At 39.0% G+C, this 22279-nt stretch overlaps 1 protein-coding gene across 1 annotated transcript in view; it reads left to right on the top strand.

Moving 5' to 3' along the window:
• CSMD1 (CUB and Sushi multiple domains 1) overlaps positions 1-22279 on the top strand; it is a 347261-nt gene that overhangs the window by 120017 nt on the left and 204965 nt on the right. The window contains exons 15-18 of the mRNA XM_081812881.1: positions 4427-4618; positions 9668-9806; positions 13917-14104; positions 18894-19088. Of these exons, the coding sequence (XP_081669007.1) occupies positions 4427-4618; positions 9668-9806; positions 13917-14104; positions 18894-19088 (714 nt within the window). The remainder of the gene's footprint in view (positions 1-4426; positions 4619-9667; positions 9807-13916; positions 14105-18893; positions 19089-22279) is intronic.

Here is a 22279-nt window from a genome sequence, read left to right as displayed (position 1 = left end):
TACTCAGCCATAAAAAAGAATGAGATCTTGCCATATGTGACAACATGGGTGGATCTAGAAGGTATTAGGCCAAGTGAAATGGGTCAGACATACAAAGATAAGTACCATATGATTTCAGTTATATGTGGAGTGTAAAAAACAGAACATATTGCATGGAGTACTGGGTGTTATACGAAAACAATGAATCATGAATCACTACATCAAAAACTAATGATGTGTGGTGACTAACATAACATAATAAAATAAAAAAACAAGTAAAAAAACAAAACAAAAACAAAAACAGAACATAAAAACAACAAAAAAGGGCGCCTGGGTGGCTCAGTTGGTTAAGTGACTGCCTTCGGCTCAGGTCACGATCCTGGAGTCCCGGGATCGAGTCCCGCATCGGGCTCCCTGCTCGGCAGGGAGTCTGCTTTGCCCTCTGACCCTATCCCCTCTCATGTGTTCTCTCTCATTCTCTCTCTCTCAAATAAATAAATAAAATCTTTAAAAAAAAAACAAACAACAAAACAACAAAGAGAGCCATAAATCAGAGAAGAAATTGATAGTTGCCAGAAGGGAGGGAGTGTGGGGCATGGACAAAATGGGTGAGGGGGAGTGGGAGATACAGGCTTACAGTTATGGAATGAATAAGACATGGGGTTAAAATTCCAGCATAGTGAACTTAGTGGTATTATAATAGTGTTGTATGGTGACAGATGGTAGGCACACTTCTGATGAGCACTGTATAGTGAGTGGAATTGCCAAATCATTACGTAAAAACACATAAATAATAACAGAAAATGAAAATATGAGTAAATAACAATATCCTGTATGAATAGCCACATATATCTGAAAACAAGTGATGACTAGTCGAAAAGCACAATGATGGAAAGTTTAAAACTCACTGTCATGTTAAGATAATAAATCTGATGCAGACAAAGAGCAGGTGATGGAAGGAAAATATTCCCCACAATTGCCTGCAAGAGAGAACAAAGTTTAAAAAGATTATAAAATGAGAGGAAGGTTAAGAGACATGGAAGTTAGAGGTATCTGCCCAATTTTAATTTGAGAAGTGGGGAACAGAGATATTCCATAGGATGATGGCTTAATCCTCAGATTCAAAAACTCCAATAAATTCCAAGCGGGGTTAATAAAAGGAAGATCATGCATAGACACAGTATTGTGAAAGTTCGAATACCAAAAACAGAGTGTGATCTCATCATAGTTTCAGACTGTGAGGTGACGTGAGAACCTGGAAGCCAGAAGAACTAGAATAATTTCTTAACAGTATTGAGGGAGAAAAAATCCCAACCAGTTATTGACCCTGAACTATAAACTCAGTAAAAACATCCTTTAGGAGTGAAGGAGAATTTGAAATATTTTAAAATCACTGAAATATTTTTGCACAAAAGAGTTTACCACCGTAGGACTTGTTTTGGTCAGCTATTGCTACATAACAAAGCACCCCAAAACATAAGCCCCGTGTGTGTCAGCTGGAGCAGCTCTATTTGAGACTGTCTCTGCACATTGACTCTGTTTTCAACTGCAGAGTAGCTTTGCTTCAAGGTCTAGATCCACAGGCTGACTGGAAGTTTTGCTTCCTGTTCCTCTTATTCTTCCAGGACCAATAAACATGGTTTTTCATGGTTAGGGCAGAAGGGTAAGATGGTAAGCCCCTTGAACCAGCATAAGCTTTTGCTGGTACATTAATGCGATGGAAAAGCATATGCACTGAAAATCAATAAACCGGAGCATCAAATCTAAATGTGGATGACTCAGAAACATAATACCAAGCCAAAAAGACAGTCTCAGAAGACCTGGAATGTGTGATTCCATTTATGTGAGTTCAAAAGGGAGGCTACCCATGCAGCTACTATTGGAATGCATATATTTATGGTAACTATCAAGAAAAGCAAAGGAATGATAACCATGAAGTTCAAAATAGTGATTTCATCTGGAGTGGAGGGAGGGTGTGAGGTAAGGAAGTTCAGGCATCGGTAGGTATTATCAATATTGCTGAGTGGTAATAATCTATTTTTTTAATATTTTATTTATTTATTTGAGGGAGAGAGAGAGCACAAGATGGGGGAGGGCCAGAGGAAGAGGCAGACTCCCCACTGAGCAGGGAGCCCGATGCGGGACTTGATCCTGGGACTCCAGGATTATGACCTGAGCCGAAGGCAGATGTTTAAGCAACTGAGCCAAACAGGCGCCCTGGTAATATTCTAATTTTTAATCTGACTGCTATGTAGATGCTTACTTTTTGTTATTAATAGTGTTCTAGATCTTCATGGTTATACGTTTCAACATATAATAAAAGCCAGTTAGAGAAAAAATAGTGAGTGGGTAAGGCAGCCTCAGCCTTCAATTACCTTAGAGAACAGTAGGACAGAGGTGTTTGCAAGATACCACACATCATGTTCACGACAGATTTAATGAGTTAGATAGTTTCATTTGTCCTGATTAGTTACCTGAAGTTTAGTGAGCTTAAGTGATCGAGTCCCAAGGAGCAAGGCTGGGATCAGAAGCAAGTCTGACCGCTCTCAGGATCCTTGATGTTCTTACCTTTCCTTCCATCTAACCAGTTGAACCATTTCCTATTGCCCTGGATTGTTCGTTCAGCCATAGGTTAAAAATCCCTAAAGAACACAGAGCAGGTCCTGCACTTTTTTTGCGTCTCGTAACTTATATTTAAATTTCTTCTATCTAGCCAAATGTATAACAATACCCCAGGATTTCCCAAACCAAACCAAATAAGAAACCCAAAACATGGAAATCAAAGCCCACGCATGACCGACCGTACATCTGCAAACATTAGGGTGGACAGCATGGTGGTGTACCATGGGGCAATAGCTGTTTTCTTTCATCTTTCTCTCTCAGCAAACAGGTGTTAAGTGTCCTGGAGCGTGCCACAAGAAAAGCTAGCTTTCTATCACAGTCCCTTCTGCAGTGAAGAGGGAGAGAGCTCACTATTGTAGTTGAAATGAAAATGGAATAAAAAAAAAAATATTTTAAGCTTTGGACCCTGATGTTTGTCTTCCTAATTTTTAGTAGAACGTCAAGTACATAGTAGTTACAGAAATTGGTGAAAATAACCAGTATTTTTCAGGCCATTTCATTTCAGTGCAATGTGGGAGTTAGAATTCTGGGCCAGAATCTGGGTAGGAAGGTATCTTCATTGATTGGACTCGAGTGGGGCTGGTAGCTGGCTCTGTGACGTGACTTTAGGTGCATCTACTACAATAGCACTCCATATGATTGCCAGACGCTCGCATTCCAGTGCTCGAGCTGTCCCCCAAAAGTTCTCTTACCAGCTTTTTTGGAGATGCTAGCCTCTATTAAACTGACTTGAAATTCCTAATACTTTTTTTTTTCAAGATTTCAACTTTATTGCCTTATGAGAATGCATTTCTCCCTTTCCACCTGAAATTTTTTTTTGCATTTTTTTAATTTTATTATGTTATGTTAGTCACCATACATTACATCACTAGTTTTTGATGAGTGTTCCATGATTCATTGTTTGCATATAACACCCAGTGCTCCATGCAGAACGTGCCCTCTTTAATACCCATCACCAGGCTAACCCATCCCCTCACCCCCTCCCCTCTAGAACCCTCAGTTTGTTTCTCAGAGTCCATAGTCTCATAGTCCAATCGTCTCCCCCTCCGATTTCCCCCCTTCATTTTTCCCTTCCTACTATCTTCCTCTTTTTTTTTTTTTAACATATAATGTATTATTTGTTTCAGAGATACAGGTCTGTGATTCAACAGTCTTACACAGTTCACAGCGCTAATACTTTTATTATTTTTTGACCCAAAAGTCATCATTTTCAGAGCTTTTGTTAAAACTAAGATAACCATATAATTTATTGTCCAAATCGGAAGTTTTCTGAGAGTGAAATGGGGTTATTAATAATTTTACCAAGAAAATAGCACCTCTGAGACTAATGATATCTTGGTTTGAACTGACTTGCACCTTCTCCAGCTGGTTCCCATTCCAACGTCAATTTGGTCACCTTACCTGGTTGTCACCTGGAAGGCACAGACCATAAATTTATCCTATTCAGCTTCACTCAAGGTTCTTTGAGATTGGCGTACTTTAATTAAATATTTTAAATTTCATTAAAATATTGTTAATAAGAAAATTGGAGGGGAATGTGCACTCGTGTGTGTGTGTGTTAAGTAGAGCAAGATACAATCCCTTGACATATCTCATCATTGGTTGCGTTTCAACAAATTTTGCTTGTACTTGTTCAAAGTAATCATAATCAAGATGCATGTTATTGAATGTATTCCTGGGAACAGAAACTTTTCAGACATTTGTATGCAGACAGATGAGTCATGATGCCGGTCAGGAGAGCTTCCATGCTCAAGAGCTGTTACACATTTGTACGTATGAGGACCCTGTTCCCATCATTTGACCTGCTCTTGTGTTTGCTTTGCAGCATCAATTGCATCCACCTGCAACGATCCAGGTATGCCTCAGAACGGCACCCGCTACGGGGATAGTAGAGAGCCGGGGGATACCATCACCTTCCAGTGTGACCCTGGGTATCAGCTCCAAGGACAAGCTAAAATCACCTGTGTACAGCTGAATAACCGATTCTTCTGGCAACCGGACCCTCCTACTTGCATAGGTATTGAGCAACAGCAATTTTACATTTCGGAATGAATGCGTGTTATCATTAAAATTGCTCCATATATGAGTTATTTCTCCAGAAGTATTTCTGCAGAGTTTCGTACACACCCTCTAGCTCAGAGACTGTATGGAAATTTTATTGTAAACCTTTAAACCTTATTTTATTAGCTGAAGTAAAGAAAGTGGTTTACTTAATGTTCAGTAATTGACGTTTATCTAACATTTCCTATCCTTAACAAATCTTGTAAAAATATGGGTCAGTCAAATTACTGTAATTTAAAATTCTGGGTGGCAGAAAATTCATAACCCTAATATTGCTGGTCTCATTTTTAATATAGAAACATGCCCTTCAGCAAAACCAACTCAATAAAAAGTATTTTCTTTTTTTAGATGGTTCTATAATATTGGTACATTTTAATAGAATCCTGAAAACCAGAAATTATACTGCTTTGGTCAAAATGAAGATAAAAGGAGAAACATGCTTCTGAAATTCACTAGAATTTGATTGTTTGACCTTATTGAAAGGATATCAGTTGGTTTTGCAGACTTTAGTTTGAATAACTATCCTAATAACTGATAACTAAGATATTCTATCAAAAGTATGTTTTTTTTAGGACAATATATATTTTTATATAAAATAGTAATTACATGTAGATTGTCCCCTCATTCAATTAAATATTTCACCATAAATAGCTATTTCATCTTATTTTTGAAAGAAACTCTGCTAAACTTTACTATTTTAATGAACTGTCACAGTTTAATTTGTACTTCTTTATGATCTGAAAAATGTAAAATTTAATTAATCTATGGAGAGAAGAAGTGATAATGAAATGATATGCACATAGTTAATACGCCATTTTGCATAGGGTGAACTTGAGGGGATTTTGTGATTTAAAATGATTTTTATTGTCATATACCCAGCAGTAGAGAGATTCTCAGTGGTCCCGTGGAGCTGTGATACGCAGCTCGTAACTTATCACTAAGTACTTCAAGTATATTGTGAAGATGCATGAGATCTGATGGCTCTGCTTATTAGCATGCTCAACCTTGTCAGAAAGCTTCCTGCGTGCGCTTGGTGCTTCGTGCTGAGTTTACATTTTGTTACTTCTGTGGGCGCAGTCCTGCATTTTATTTCAATAGCCACGTCATCTGGAGACTTGCAAGATTTCTGTGTGTTTCTTTTTTAAGGTAGAGTGATTACCTATAAATGCAGCATCATTTCAAACCATCGCTCTATTTTTAAATTGGGAAAGACAGCCCCCCCCCCATTTTGCATGATTTTAAACACATGGAGGATACATTCCAAACCAATGCAACTATCTGTTAAACTCTTAAAGATTATTTCTTAGTTGACATTAATTTAAACACTTGTAAAATTTGACCATCTTCCCAACTCATCTATCATCTTCTGGTAGTTTATATCTAAGTTATATAATTTTGACCAATGATTAGATTTTATTAAGTGAATAATCCAGTTCTCAGCAGAGAAAATAGGCAGTGTTTCCTCTGCCTTGGGCATCAGCCCCAGGGACAGGCTCAACTCACTTGCAGGCAATTGAGTATCAATTATGTTGACAGCCAGGCCCACACACATAGGTATTATGGTGAACAGAAAAATAGAAAATGTGTATTTGGGCATAAATTAATGTTATCTTTTCACTGTAAACATTTCTTTTCCACCAGAAATGAGGCTTATGTCCTCTGTAAGAAACCCATCCATTAGGGCATCAGCTGATCATGTCTTAGCACCCATGTAAATTCTGTTCTGCTGACTTAAGACAGTTTTTAATTTTTTAAAACTTTTTTTTAAGCTTTTTCCTTATTAAAAAATAATACATGTCATTAAGAGAAAAAAAGAGGACAAAAATCTGTCATATTTCTACCTGGAGGCAAATACTATTAACATAAACATGCATAAGTAAGCTTCATAATTATTTTATATATGTCTAATCTATTTTTAAAATGTTTATAAGTGACAGCATCCTGCTTAATTTGTAAATTGCACTTTGACTTACCATACAAAATGAGTATCTTTTTGTGCTACTGTGTATTCTCTGCTAGTTTTTAATGACTACACAGTATCTCTGTGGATCGGCCAACACTGAACGCACGATTCCGTCTTACTCTACACTTAGGTTGCTTCCATCTCCTCTCTACTATGAAGACTGCAGAAATGAACCCTCTTGTTGCAAAACGTATCCACGATTATTTATAAATGACATATTTCTACAAACTTAACATGCTTCCAGGGCTTTTAAAACATTTTTCAAAACTCTTTCGGTATTGTGCGCCAATTTACATTACCAATAGAGCCAAGAGTGAGTGTTTATTTTCTCCAAAGGAGGGGGAAAAATACTACATATTTTTTAATCTCATAATTTGATATGGCCAGAAAGTGATGATTCTTTGATGTTTTAATAGGCATTTTACATTAACATTGAGGTTGAAGGCTTTTTTATTTCATATTCTTCTTGGCCGTTTGAATTTGTTCTTTACCTATTAGCCTACTAATTTCTTTTCCCCCTTTTGTTATTATAGTGTTTTCCTTCCTGTTTTTGTTTCTTTCACTTTTCTGAAATCTCTTAACCTCTCACCTGTTGGTATGTTATTCATATTTCCACCACCTTGTCATTTGCTGCTGATTTTTCTTGTGGATCATTTGGATAGCTCCCTTTCTTCACTTCCCAAAAGACTCCAATGGTGGAGGCACCTCCTTTGGGGGTTTTCAGCTAAGTCTAAAGGACTTGCCTCCAGACCAGAGGACACTCACCACTTTCTAGTTGTGAGTGACAGATAGATAGCTTGCAATCCCTTTTCTCCAAGTCCAACTTATGAAGAGCTCTGAAAAGCAAGAATTTACCTTACGTTTACAGAAATTCATTTTGTGTCCACATCTTGCCCTGATCTACAGGGTGGCTATTTCAAAACTAGTTATGTTGTTTAATGGCATGAACACAGAAATGTTTTGATGCAGAAATAAATGTGGATGTGTCTCATTAAAGAGAACTGCTTCATGCCGTGATGGATGAAGGTGTGACTGTATATATAAAGGAGAGGATCCTAAGGATTTCAAATAGGGCATGGAGGATTGATATGAATTTGTGGTTTTCATCTCTGTGTCCATTCCCTCCGGAGGATTTCCTGGAGCAGCTGAGTCACATTTTGTACTAAATCCTAATGCTATCCAAAATATTTTCGCAAGCTTTCAAATTAAAACCTAATGAAGCTAAAATGAAGAATGCCTGACCCAAAGAGAGAACAAACACAGCAGGACAGTGCTACTTAATTCTACTGGAAGTTTTCAGATAACCTCATTTAGAAATGCCTCCTTGGATCTGTTCGGGATAAGACCCGAATGCCCCTTTGTTTTGCTTAAATCAGTACCTAGTGTCATCCCCCAATTCTTCCTGCTGGCAACACCCTGGTAGCCGATGGCCTGAATCTGTCGTTCTTCATCTTGCAAACCCCGCATGTGGTGGAACGTCCTCAGACCCTGAGGTACCTGTGTGCTCCAACCCCGAGCCACCTGCCACTGTCCGTGCCCGGGCTCTCCACCTGATTCTGTGAGAGGCAGCATCCTGGAAGAGCCGATTAGACAGGGGTCTCAGCCGAGTTTATTAAAATCAAACTGCATGCTGGGGAAATGTGGGTTTAACCATTTCTGTGAATATTATATCATCTTACTCGAGTATATATCTGAATTCATTATAAATATTTCCTACGATACTATGTAGAGTTTGCCTTTAATGAGACTGAAATTTTAACAGAAAGTACTGGAATATATCTTATTGAAAACATTGTTTTCAGGAGTGCTAAATGAGTATTTAAAGACACAGCCATCACAGAAAATTAGCACACACATACCTTCATATGATTTCCAAAAAAGTCATTTGTGTGTGTGTGTGTGTGTGTTTGTGTATAAAAGATTGCCGATTAGGGTATTTCTTTCTCTACTTACCTTTTTTTTTTCCTATATGCATACATGGTCAATTATGTGAAATAAAATATCTAGTTTAGATGGAGTATTTTAATTTAATTGGGCTGATTTCTTAAAGCAACTTGGTGACAAACCTCAGTATTTGATATGGAGAACCGTAAACTTAGCACATTCCTGAATGCATCTGAAATGTATATACTTGTGAATTTTGCAGTGTTTTCACACCTTCCACATGATGGAAGATTTAACAGAAATCCTATGTAATAAATGAAACCATCCTAAACATTTTGAGGTTTAAGAATGGAAATTGGCTTGTCTCTTAACACCGTTGAACTTCATAATTGTTATCTTCCTAATAGAAATGTAAACCCAGGTAATTAAAATGTGATAGGTAAAAAAAAAAAAAAAAAAGAGTAGATTGATCAGCATCATCTATAGTGCTTTTTTCTGATAGTAACATACTGAGCATTGTGATCACATAATATTTTTAGGATTGACATCCTAGCTCCGTCTGCTTTTGGTTCTCTATTCCCAGATGTCATTTACACTTTGTTAGTTTTGTCATTTCTGAATTGTGTCCCAAACCTTACACACATCAGAGGATGGTGAGAAATATGGGGAATAATGTGTATGCGTTCACTTGATGAATATTTCCTGAATACTTGATCAAAAACCATGCCAGGCAATAGTGAAACACAAGTGGGCATGAAGCATGCCTTCTAGAACAAACTGGCAATGACTTTGTGGACTAGCAAGAACAGAAGAATTAGCAGGACCATAAATGATGTTTGTGGGGATTTCTTTCGCCTTCCCGAGTGTTTTTGTGTGTGTATTGTGTGCATCCTAGGAGTGTGGGGGAGTAAAGTAATCTGTAAAGCTTAAGATTATAGCAAGTCAAGTTTATTTGTCAGCAGTTAAAAATCCTCCCTAAAAACAGGATGGCACGTTATGTAGAAATCATGAACAAGTCCATGAAAAATGTACAGCCCTCCTGGGTCTTCAGTTTTCACCTGGAAGATTGTTTAATTCCCCAACACATAGTGAATGTTCTTGACGAATTACGCGCTGTCTTGCCTCACACTGACCAGCACTGTTCCTCTTCCATGACAGCTGCATGTGGAGGGAACCTGACCGGCCCAGCAGGTGTCATCTTGTCACCGAACTACCCACAGCCATATCCTCCCGGCAAAGAATGTGACTGGAGGATAAAAGTGAATCCAGACTTTGTCATTGCCTTGATTTTCAAAAGGTACCATCTTTTGCAGAATCTCTCTTTGGTAGAATGTGAAGTGTCATACCTATAGAATGTCAAAGTCATACCTACAGAATGTCAAAGTCATGCCTATAGAATGTCAATGTCATACTTAAAGAATGTCAAAGTCATACCTACAGAATGTCAGTCATACCTACAGAATGTCAAAGTCATACCTATAGAATGTCAAAGTCATACCTACAGAATGTCAAAGTCATACCTACAGAATGTCAAAGTCATACCTACAGAATGTCAAAGTCATACCTACAGAATGTCAAAGTCATACCTATAGAATGTCAATGCCATACCTACAGAATGTCAAAGTCATGCCTACAGAATGTCAGTGTCATGCCTATAGAATGTCAGTGTCATACCTACAGAATGTCAAAGTCATGCCTACAGAATGTCAAAGTCATGCCTACAGAATGTCAATGTCATACCTACAGAATGTCAAAGTCATACCTAAAAATTCCTTCGTGTATCCCTTCATGGACTGCCCAGGTTTACATCGAATGAAGCCACTCAGTCTCATTCTAATAGATACTACATCAGGCTGCAAAATGACATAAATGGAAATATATTACTTTGTTGTCGAGCATTCTACTTATCTTAGGACACACATGACATAGCAAGAATTACTTTTAAATACTTTCTTGCACACAATATGTTCCACATGAGAAGGCTTAATTTACAGAATATTCAAGAAAAGTAATAAAAAAGTGATATAGATATACTTAGTATAATTTCTCATCAGTGTCTCCTATTTCTCCACGTGCGTGATAACGAATTCATTTCCATCATACATCTTGTCTGATATTCCCAAAGGCAGCCCTTTGTATTTGTGATATCTTCATTATCATTGAGATATCATGACTTGATAGAATTTTGAAAATGGAAGTTCCCCCAAATGTGGTTGCTGTGAACTTTGAATTAATAGCCATTACTCTTTAAAAAATTAACTTACTCCTGCTAAACTTGATGATGAAGTTTCAAACATTATGATTATCTTATAAATATAAATTCTATAGGACTATCATTTACCTGTATCTGGTATATGATAATTGATTTTTTTTCCAAATCCAAAGATCTCCACTTCTGCATTTTGATTTTTGAACTAAAGGAAGGGGTGTTTTAAAAAATAACTGGTTCTATAGGCTGTCCTATTGACCTCTTACCTCTCCAGGGTGAAGTGGTATAATTACATTTATTTGTCAATTGAACACGTTTCCTTTTCTGATGTTTATGTCACCACTCCAGGCCTGGTTGTAATTATCTTCTTTCACTTTCTCCTCCTGATGGGATCTGAATCAGTGTAATTTTAAACGCCCGTAATGCTAAATGTTAAGTAGTTTGATAAGCCATCGTGTCTTGAATTTACTCAAGCTGCTATAAATTTACCTCCTGATGAATACTTAGTATGCCACTCAGCTATTGCACATAACCACTGAACATTTGCTGCTATATTTTTGGATATCTTTGTGGGTTTTGTGAATGCTAACTTCTACCAGTGCCTTCCTTAAAACCAGGAGACACCACTGGTACCAGGAGATTAAAAATGAATTAACAAAAGCCTTTTAGAAAACACAGAGCCTTATAAGTAAAAGTTTCCTATCTTCCAATGTGTCACAGTGACTAATTATCAAGGTTCCCAAAGTGGAATCCACGTGATAAGACAGAAGGCGGTTTTATACAAGAAGACTTTTTTTTCTACTTATTTTACACACCTCTCTGGAAAAAAGTTGAAGTAGAAAATCTCCATGCTTTCTTCCACCTTTTAGATTCTTAAGTCATTAGCTGACCCAATTTCATGGAAAAATCAAACACCTGGGACTTCTAAGACACGGATAACATGTGTGTGCTTAGGTGGGAATGATCCTGAGACCTTCCAACCAGAGCTACTCAGTAGATGGAGGGGAGACCAGAAGCACTGGGTGGGGGACAGGGTTTCACCTACCCCAGCAAAGGGGGGCTGGCATTGATACGTGATGCCCAGATGCACGGTTTCAAGAAGGTGACCAAAGTCAGGTGTGTTTCTATGGGGCTGGGGGTGGATGGCAGCCGGCCTTACTACCAGTAAAGACAAAGCATTACGTGACCTGGAACGTTAGCTCCAAAGCTCATCCTGGCACTTGGGATGATTGGGGAGGATGGCTCAGCACACAGACCCCTGCACACTGTGGGGCCTACGCTACTCACACACTGGGACTCAATTTAAATTTGGTTTAAAAGCTGGGCCAGACTTTGGCCTGTTATTGGGGTTCATGGATTGTGCAGCTAGCATAAGTAGAATTAAGAATGGATTTTACAGGCGCCTAGGCGGCTCAGTCATTAAGCATCTGCCTTTGGCTCAGGACATGATCCCGGGGTCCTGGGATTGAGCCTGGCTTCGGGCTCTCTGCTCAGGGGGAGTCTGCTTCTCCCTCTCCCTCTGCTTGTGATCCTTCTCTCGCTGTCTCTCTCTCTCTGTCAAATAAATAAATAAAATCTTAAAAAAAATGGATATTACAAATGGAATCATAATGAATTACAAATTTCACTCCAGACTTTTATGCACGGATTATGGTATATCCAGAGAGAGAGGGAGCAAGCAAGCAGTCAGAATGCTTTCCGTCTGTGACCTGATGTATTTCCAGTGCTCAAAAATAATCTGTCACAATAATTAGCTACGCCAATTATTGGGGGTGCAGTGTGACCAGATTCTAATAACATTCTTTAAAGTGTTCCAAAAAAATTCTAATTAAATTCCACTTGGTTGATACAATTCCTGTTGGTGCCTTTATCCTTGCTCATGCCAATCTTTTACTCCTTGCTCATTTCTGATTTCAAGAAATCGGTCAAATAAATAGACGAGGAGACCTTTGACAGCTTCCTTTAGTAAATATGTCCGGGGACCTCCCACGGGACCCAGTGTAGCCTTGACGTAAAGTGGGATGGCGTGATGCAGCGCTGGGTACACCATTCATGTTGGGTCCTCCGTGGCGGCCCTTCTTTGTCACTTCCTTCAGAATGCTGTGGACAGTTTCTGGAGAGAGCTTGTGTTCATGTGTCATCCCTTGTATCTCCAGAAAACCAAAACCACTTAAACAAAGCCCATGTTTGTGATTACTAAGACTCCTGACTCTCCATCCCTGTTATCCACACATGCTGCCAACTAAAAGGAGAGAGAGTAGAAGTTGCTCAGAATGAGTCCTTGCTAAGGAAACAAAGGCCCTGAATCAGAGATGGGGGAGAAGTGGAAGGCCAGTCAGGATGCATTACTTAAATTCCTCTAATTTATTGGTTTGTTCTGATCTCATTGGGATCTTATCCATCTGCAAGTTTAGTCTTTTGTTGGAGTATGTACATTTTTGAAGCTCCCAGACTATCATCAGCCTTCTCATCAAAAATGGCAGAGACACTGAAAGCCAAATCCCACTTGAGAGATTTGGGGATAACCAGGATATTTAATACTAGGGAAGAAAGAAAGAGGAGTGGAGACAGAAGGAAGGGAATGGGAAAGAGAAAACTGGGATAAAGTCAGTGATGGAGAAACATGGGATGGAGCAGGTGCCTACCACACTCTGCACCATCACAGGGATGACTCACATCAGCCGATTTACCCAAGCAAGGAGAAGCAATTACATTTTTAAAAGTAAAAACAAACTCACAGGGAAAGAATTTTTTAAACAAAACTTTAATATAATACCAAAGATACATGTTTTTCAAACTAAAAATATTCACATAAAAATCAAGTATCAGTGGGACTTCTTCCCTTTTGAGCCCATTTCTTTCAAACCATATTTCATTAGCAATTCCAAGGGTGCGGGGAAGAGATACTGTGTCCACGTTATTAGGATTCATCTTCTTACTGATAACTTCAAAATCATACTATTTTCAATACAGTGGTCATTATGTAAAATATTAACAGTATTTATCATTGATAGTTGTTGTATGCACCGCTACTTTGATATTTAAATTATCGTTACATTTAACTTTCGGGTTGTTCTAATTTTTAACAAGTGTTGCTTGGAAGCATATGAACTCACTGTGTGATCTCAGCAACTTTCTGGTCTGGAAGATGAGAGACACGTATTAGATGCCTAAACTGATGAATTCTCTTTCCTTTAGTTTCAACATGGAGCCCAGCTATGATTTCCTACATATCTATGAAGGAGAGGACTCCAACAGACCGCTCCTTGGAAGTTTTCAGGGCTCTCAAGCCCCAGAAAGAATAGAGAGTAGCGGAAATAGTCTTTTTCTGGCATTTCGGAGTGATGCTTCTGTGGGCTTGTCGGGGTTCGCAATTGAATTTAAAGGTACTGTGATCAGCTTAATTTGTGTGTCAAATAATTTGTATCGAGATTTTTCCATTGCAAGCATTTATTTCTGATGTCTTGCATGTCTGTTTAATACATAAAATGTTCACATCCCTGTCATCCATCTGGGGAAAGACATTTCGATCTTTCCAGTGGAGAAGAAAATCCAGAGACACATTTCTACCTTAGCTGAAAGAAAAAAAAAAATGAATAATTTCTTTTTCTCCGAATTTATGGCCATGTAAAAATAAATTGTGATTTGTATACTGAAGGATTTGATGGCATATAAGAATTATTTTAAGATGTGTTTTAATATCTTCTGATTTATTTCATCAGAATGACTAAGATTAAGTACATCAAAATAGCTTAGATTTATCTCCATGTTTTTCCATGTGTAATATCTGTGGGCCTTCCCCTGCCCTTGCACCCATGGGCGCTGGTCCGATGAGGAGCCTAGGGCAGGCAGAGATTCCTTGTGTGGTCACCAGACAGGTGTCTCCCACTTCATTTGGGATCCACCATCCCCGTTACCAAACATCCAGAGAAAACAAACAGAGACAAACTCACAAACAAAAACCGCCCTAAACTAAGAGTTTTGCTATAGAATCATGAAGATAATTACATGCTTTCCAAATCCATTTCTCGTGTGAACAAAGAAAATGCAAGGTACATTACTAAGAATTAGAGAAAAGGACTTAATGAAATATCAATTCACAGTAGTGAGTGCTTTGGAAAAAATAATGAAAATATGTATATTTAAACTTATGAGTTACTTATTACTAGTAATTAAATTGTCAAATAAAATGCAAAACACAATTCATCTCTGTTAACTCTTCACTGGACTTGTATCTCTTTACATGGTTTTAAGTAGAAAATTAATGTATTTCCCTCTAAACACCAAAACCTACAAAACTTTCGAATTCTTCTTAAAATGTGCAATAGAGAAAAATTTAAGCAATTCAGCAATCAGCGAAGTTCTGGTGCTTTGGGGATGGGATCTGTAATGTTTATGAATAATTGAAGACAGTACTTTTAAGCATTTACCACCATATCATCAGGTAGTTTCTGTATTAACAAGTACTCACAGAAATGCACTTCACCATGACAATGCCCATTCTATAATGAATTTAAAAAAGCATGACACTGCATCTAAATATAGGGATGTACACATTATCACTGCCTACTTGGACACCGTGTACGCTCCAGGGCATTCTAGAATAGATGATCAATGAGCGAGTGAATAAGAATGGGAGGAAAGACCTGCATCTTTTGTTTGGGTTCTTTGGTGACCAGACTAGCCATCTATCTGGCGGCTGGAGCTCTTAATGTTTGGAGAGCTCTCCAGTAGAGGCGGTGAACAAATACAACCAGCGGAAGACAAGGGAAGGAGCAGTATCTTGCTCTGCCCCAGCAAGCACCCATGGAGGGTCAGGGATGCAGGGAGCAGAACCTACGCTCCAGCACGATGAGTAGGAGCCGCGGGCAGCCTCGCTGAGACACCATCTCTGGCCCCTGGCTGATTCCACCTGCTCACCCCCAGGGCGGGAATACTCAGGGGTGTCTCCTTAAGGAGAATGGACACAAACTATGGCAAAACACAGCACGTTATGAAGTCATTGAGTTAGAAAATGTGACAAACTGTAAGCAAAAACAGTATCTGTGATTTATGGTGAAACATCCTGAACTGACAACCGGATGAATGGGACCAAAAGATTTGATGCAGTTCTTTTGGAGAATTGAAGACTACACTTACCATCAGAAACCTAACTTAGTGACGCCATGCAGATAATCCTGTAAGTGGCATTAACCAGTCAACTAAACTAAAAGAGATTTATAACAAAACATGATTAAGAGGCTGAGAAGGCAACGGGCATGTGTGGTAGACCCCTTCTCTGTGGTTTGCTGCCCTGTTCTTGGTGTGGGTGACCGGGGTCCACTGCGTCTGTCCTCAGCAGATGCCCCTCCCCCCGAGCTACAGTCTCAGGGTCACCCGTCGCCTGACGCTGGATCACCCCGTCTAGGTCATTCCTCTAACCTCCCATATGGTGGGCGTTTTATCCTCTCACCCTGTCACAAGGGGGGTGAGGACAAGGCAATAAGATATTTAGAGAGAGAGAAATACCACATTCACATAACTTTTATTACAGCATATTGTTATAATTGCTCTATTTTATTGTTAATTATTATTGCTCCTCTCTTAGTGTGCCGTATTTATAAGTTAAACTGTCATAGGCGTATATATGTGGGGTCTGGTGCTATCTGCAGTTTCAGGCATTCCTGGGGGTGTGGGAGGGCATCCTGAATAGGGGGGCTGCCGTGAGTGCAGGAAACGCCCGAGACTAGACCAGAGCTCCTGTCTGCTGGATGCTCTGTGCGCTCTGCTGGACGGTGGTAAACAATCTCCTTGGAGTGACCCTTCAGGACCCCTTGGTTTATTTATCCGTTCCTTCTCTGCTTAAACTAAATGTTCCGGGCTCTATATGGGATTTATGCAGCTACAGAGAGTTAACACAACGTCACCTACCCTGCAAAATACCCAAATCGGCTTTCAACAAAATGATTAGAATACTGGTCCCAACACAATCCACAGTTCTCAGGGACAGACTCCAATACCAGCCCAATAAAAGCCTGCAAGAAGGTTTTATATTATTTTACATATAATAATATGTATTATCAGTTATATGTCATCATAGATTATATATTCATATAATATACATTTATTTATATATATGTCTGCATACATTTACATGCTTTGGTTATAATGCAATATATGTAAAAACACATATATTACAATATAATAATATATAATAATGTGTTATAATGTGATACTATAATAATATATATTATAACAATAGTATAATATAATAATGTATATTATAATATATTAACATGTTCAATTAATATATATTATGTATTATAATATATAATGAGATAATATATTATAATCTATAATATTTTTAGTATATATTGCATTTTAGCCAAAGTACGGAAGTCAGTAAAATAGCATAATAGATTCTTATAATTAAGAATTAAGATTAAATCAGCAATTGCCAAAGACATCTCTGTTTGGCTGATGTTGACACATAGATTTTTATAAGTATAATGGAAAATAAGGAATAAATAGTTAAACAGGTCTCTTTTTTTCCTGCAAAACTTCCCACACTTTGTGCTTTTTTCCTCTTCTAAATATCATCCATTCCTAAGAGAATGTACAGTGTAAAGTTTTCAAAACTCATTTCATTATTCATCCTTCATGGCATACATGCACAATCTCTCAGGATGCTCTTCCTCCAAACACGAGTGTGTAGGATTAGTAATAAGCAGCATGTAAACAATCAGTAAGAAAAGATTTAAATAGGGACCAATATTAATCTCAGCCAAAAACAATTCAGTCTACCCCTTATAATTTTCAGAAATCTTTTATATGTGTGATCAGCACTGGATTTTCTACAATGAATGGAGGAACTGACATGTAAACTTTCTACAGGGGAAAAGATTGTCAAGCCAAAAGGAGAGAGCAAAGACATGTTATCCTTCAGCATGTATTCACATTAATGACCCCAGCCTCCCTCTGTCTCACACACACACATACACAAGCCAAATTGTATTTTTATAACTTTCAGCTAAAAAATGATGAAAACCTCAGACAACTTCTATATTGATCACTTGAAGATCTGTAAAAGTCAGTTCTCGAGCCTTCTGACATTACCAGGAACTTTGATGACGGCATGAAGAATGTTGACATGAACAAGCAAAAAGCAGTTCAAATGATGAAATGATGTACAATATAACTATAGATATATGTTTCCATTTAGAAATATTTTGGAAGGTCTACTGAATATAAAGACATTTAAAATATTAAGGTCACCAAAAGTTAACTGGAATTAACCATATAGCTACAAGTCTCAGAGGGAAAAAAAGAAATAGACAGTTTTGTATTTATATTTGGGAAAAGACAGGTTTTTAGTGAAAGTTTTTTAACTTGTCAAGCTCAAGCTTCAGATTCTCAGCATTGACAGCAGGCTGGTGAGAATCCCCGCAGAGACGTCGTGAGGAGCAGAATTAAAGCGTGCAGTACCCCCAGCTCAGTGCCTGGTACGGAACAGGCCTGGGTTCATCTGCGCAGTTCCTGCAATTAGGTTGGGATGGCTGAGTGGTTATTACAGGGCAGATGCGGTGCTTGGGGTTCATCCATAAGCACTTTGCCGGGAAGGTTCACCTGCTATTACCAGTATCAGAAAGGACGCTTAGCTTGCATGAACCAAACCAGTCTTCCTGAGAAGCCGCATTCTCTCACCTCTTTCTAACACGTGCTGTGATTTCACCTCAATAGGCTTTAAGTCCAAAGGTCGAAAATGACCTCAACTCTTCCTAAGTCAATGTCTTTGGTTCAGCGCTATAATCCAGAGGAGGGAGAAAAAGATGCACAAAAATTAATGCTGTATTTGTTTAACCTAAATGACAGTAATTCAATAGCAATTCTTCAGTAAAATATGGTTAAAAAAAGAAATATATTTTCATTAAATAGGAGTTTTTTCCCTATTTTTCTATGATATTTAATTATTAACTGATAATTGTTAACTTGATAATCATTTTTATGACATATCATTATTAATATGAACTTGATAATTCACTAATAGCTTGGTCATTGGTCAATCTGTGAATACTTTTTGAGCCTTTCTTGTACACCAGGCATTGTTCTAGGCACTAAATAAAAAGAGTAAGCCACCAAACGAACAGAAGGTTAAGATTCCTGCCCTCATGGAGCTGACATTTATTTCTTCCACAGAGAAGCCACGGGAAGCGTGTTTTGACCCTGGAAATATAATGAACGGGACAAGAATTGGCACGGACTTCAAGCTTGGCTCAACTGTCACTTACCAGTGTGACTCTGGCTACAAGATTGTGGACCCCTCGTCCATCACGTGTGTGATCGGAGCAGACGGAAAACCTGCCTGGAGCCGAGCCTTGCCTTCCTGCAACGGTACGCATGGATTCTGTGTTTCCCTTCAGTAATACTTTTATTTTGGAATGCCCGATCTCATTTTAAAACGCTGTCACACTTCACTGCTCATTCCTCTAACCAGTGGTTGGGGTACATGCTAATGTGGACCAAGAACTTCACATTCCTCCCTCATTTAATGGAACTAGTGTATTGGCCATTGTCATGGGCTTCTGGAAGGGCCGGTATTTTTCTCTCAGTTAGATAATTTGGCATTTTTAACTTCTGTGTTTGCATATTCTAGGCCCAAGGTACATAAGAGGTACTAATTGCCAGTGTCTAGGGGCACTCTCTCCCCATCTCTGTCTTTCTGTGTCTCTAGGTCTCTCTGCATCTCTCCTTCTCTGTCTCTGTCTCTCTCCATATATATCTATTTATGTGTCGTTTTCCCCCCGGAATATCAATCATTGTAATTCTTTATATGGGCATGAAATGAATAAAGCCACATATTAAAAGGTCCGATCAGCCTTCACGGAGAGAACTGTGGTGAGAGCAGCCTGGTGGCAGATGCCCTGGGCCGTGCAGTGACAGGAGGTGACAGAGATTTCCGGGTCGCGGGCCGCGCTGTATGTGACTCTAGTCCGTGGTTTCATCGGAGTCTCCAGACAAAACTCCTCCAGCTGTAGACGGATGACTTCTACCCTCTGCTCTGAGAGGGACACACATTAAAAAGAAGATGGCAAAACCCCATGAGTTTTGGCAGGAAAAAAAAAAATGATTTCCAAGTTATTTTGGGGTGAACTCAAGGACCAGTTTAGTTAAATATATTGAACTTACCCAAAACTTTCCCCTCCCCCAGGACAGCTCACAATGACACTAATACCTTTGACCCCATAGGTGGAATTTAAAAATTAGCACATAAAAATTAAAGCAAACAAAACAAACAGACTGGGTTAATGCCCTTGGTCGTGTACTGCGCCTTCTGTTTCTGCGTTTATGAACCTGAGGGCTTTTCGGCTAAGGAGGCCTGCCTCGCCAGGATCCAGCACCAATTCCTGGTGCACAGGAAGACAGCAGAGATGGTCCTAGAGGAGATGAATCGACCAGTGAATGGCTGAAAGTAATTTTTACTGGAAAAAATCTGCAGCCCGTTGAATCTTCCTAATCTTACACATTTTAATAATAAAAATAAAAGAATTCTTGATGCTTCTCCGATTTCAGGGGGTCTGGAAGAACAGAGCGTGCTGAGAGGGAAAGTAAGTGTGCTGTGGGCTCATGCATGGTGCGTGTGTCCATGACGTTTTTCATTAGTGTCTGAACTGAACTGATAAGGTTTGAGTCACAGCATCATACTCTCTTCCACGGAGCATGAGAAAGAAGGCCATCCTAATATAGTTACCTCGAAGTGTGTGTCAGGTCCTGTGGGTTTTCCTCGTTGCAAATCTACGTTCCCCCCACAGCATCGGCACTATTTCAGCCCAGAGGAAAAGCCACAGACATGGAATCTAGTTCCAGACCAACTGTTAAGTCCCTGGGTGAAGTGGAACAGTGGCCCAGTGCCTGTGGACCTCTGTGTCCTCCCTACAGGGACAATGGTAATATCCGCCTAACACCCCCTACGGGGTTATCCCAATGGTCACATGGAGATTTAGCTATAAAAGATAGACTTAAAATCCACATATATGTATATATTAAAGTTCATAGGAACTTCATATAAATTCCATCTTATATTAATTACATTTAAAATGCAAGTACCCTTTATAAAATATAAATAATGCCCTATATATAAAATAAAATGCCCAAGAACCTCATAGATTTGAAAGGGCCTGCGAAACATCATTCATCTCAAATTCTTAAAAAGTAATCTAAAACTTCTGTTTCAATGTTTGCAGTTAATTTTTACATTTTAAAGTTTGAAAATCACTCGTTATATATGTAAATTATTCTTTATATATATACATATATACAGACCTACAAATATAAAGGGAAATAAACCTGTAAACATATAATAAAAAGTATATTATTTATTTATATTAGTAATACATAAACATATAAACATATATTAAGATATATTAAATACATATTAGGAAACATAATACATTAGGAAAAAGTAAATATATTAGGTTAAATAAAAATTAAACGTATATTAAATGTAGATTAAATATATGTGTATCATGTACACAATACATGCACATATATATGTAAAATAATATGCATATATAAAAAGCAAATTTATAAGGGAATTTTGTAGATTTTTAGCTCTAGGCAGCATAAGTTAGTTTTGAATTTTAAATCATGATCAGAAAGGTCAATTTATGAATCCATGCTTTCCATGGATATCTTTTTATTGTTTTTAAAGATTTTTATTTATTTATTTGACAGAGAGAGACAGCGAGAGAGGGAACACAAGCAGGGGGAGTGGGAGAGGGAGAAGCAGGCTTCCTGCTGAGCAGGGAGCCTGATGCAGGACTTGATCCCAGAACCCTGGGATCATGACCTGAGCCCAAGGCAGATGCTTAACCGACTGAGCCACCCAGGCGCCCCTCCATGGATCTATTTAATGAAAAATGCTGAACAGCTACATATTTAAGTTATTGTGTGACTTGCTTTGGGAGATTGAACAACATAAAAATTGTGGGTCCTTCTAGCTAAGTTTACTAAAAACTAGAATGAGACGCATCTGGGAGGTGAACACAGTGGAGGGCGCTGCAGGGTACCCACAGGAGGGGAGGCTGAGGGGCTCCAGATGGAACACACAGGAGGGGTGAGGTGTGAGCTCACGCCCCCTGTCAGGGAGTGGGTCCTGTTAGTGGGGGCCCCGCACCCCATTCCTGTCCTGCAGGAGGGCCCCAGGGATGTGGGTGTGGAACCCAGCTGGCTGCCTTGTTCTGCTCTCACCCTGACAGCCACCAGCCCCTTAGCTCCTGAAAGGCCTGGGGGGTGCACACCCACAGGCCATAGTCCAGGGGTCATGGGCTGCCCACAAGCTACCCGCCTGGGTCTTGAGGACCCTCATGGTTTGGGAGAGAGTTTCTCAGGGCGGGGCTAGAGCGGGGACCCAGGGTTACCCATCTAGAGGCAGCCAAATCCTATCTTCACCACCCAGGGCTCAGAGGGTAAGAATACCTACCTAACCAGTGCTGGGAAGATTTAATGGGATATGCATAAGGCTCCCAAGCAAAGCAGATGCCCAATAAATAGAACGTCTTGATTCTATATGCAAATTTTATTCT

The sequence above is a fragment of the Leptonychotes weddellii genome, chromosome 2 (assembly GCF_054177405.1).
Source record: "Leptonychotes weddellii isolate Sample4059 chromosome 2, ASM5417740v2, whole genome shotgun sequence".
NCBI classification, from domain to species: domain Eukaryota; kingdom Metazoa; phylum Chordata; class Mammalia; order Carnivora; family Phocidae; genus Leptonychotes; species Leptonychotes weddellii.
Note: the sequence above shows the minus strand (reverse complement) of the source record. Positions and strands in the feature narration are given on the sequence as shown.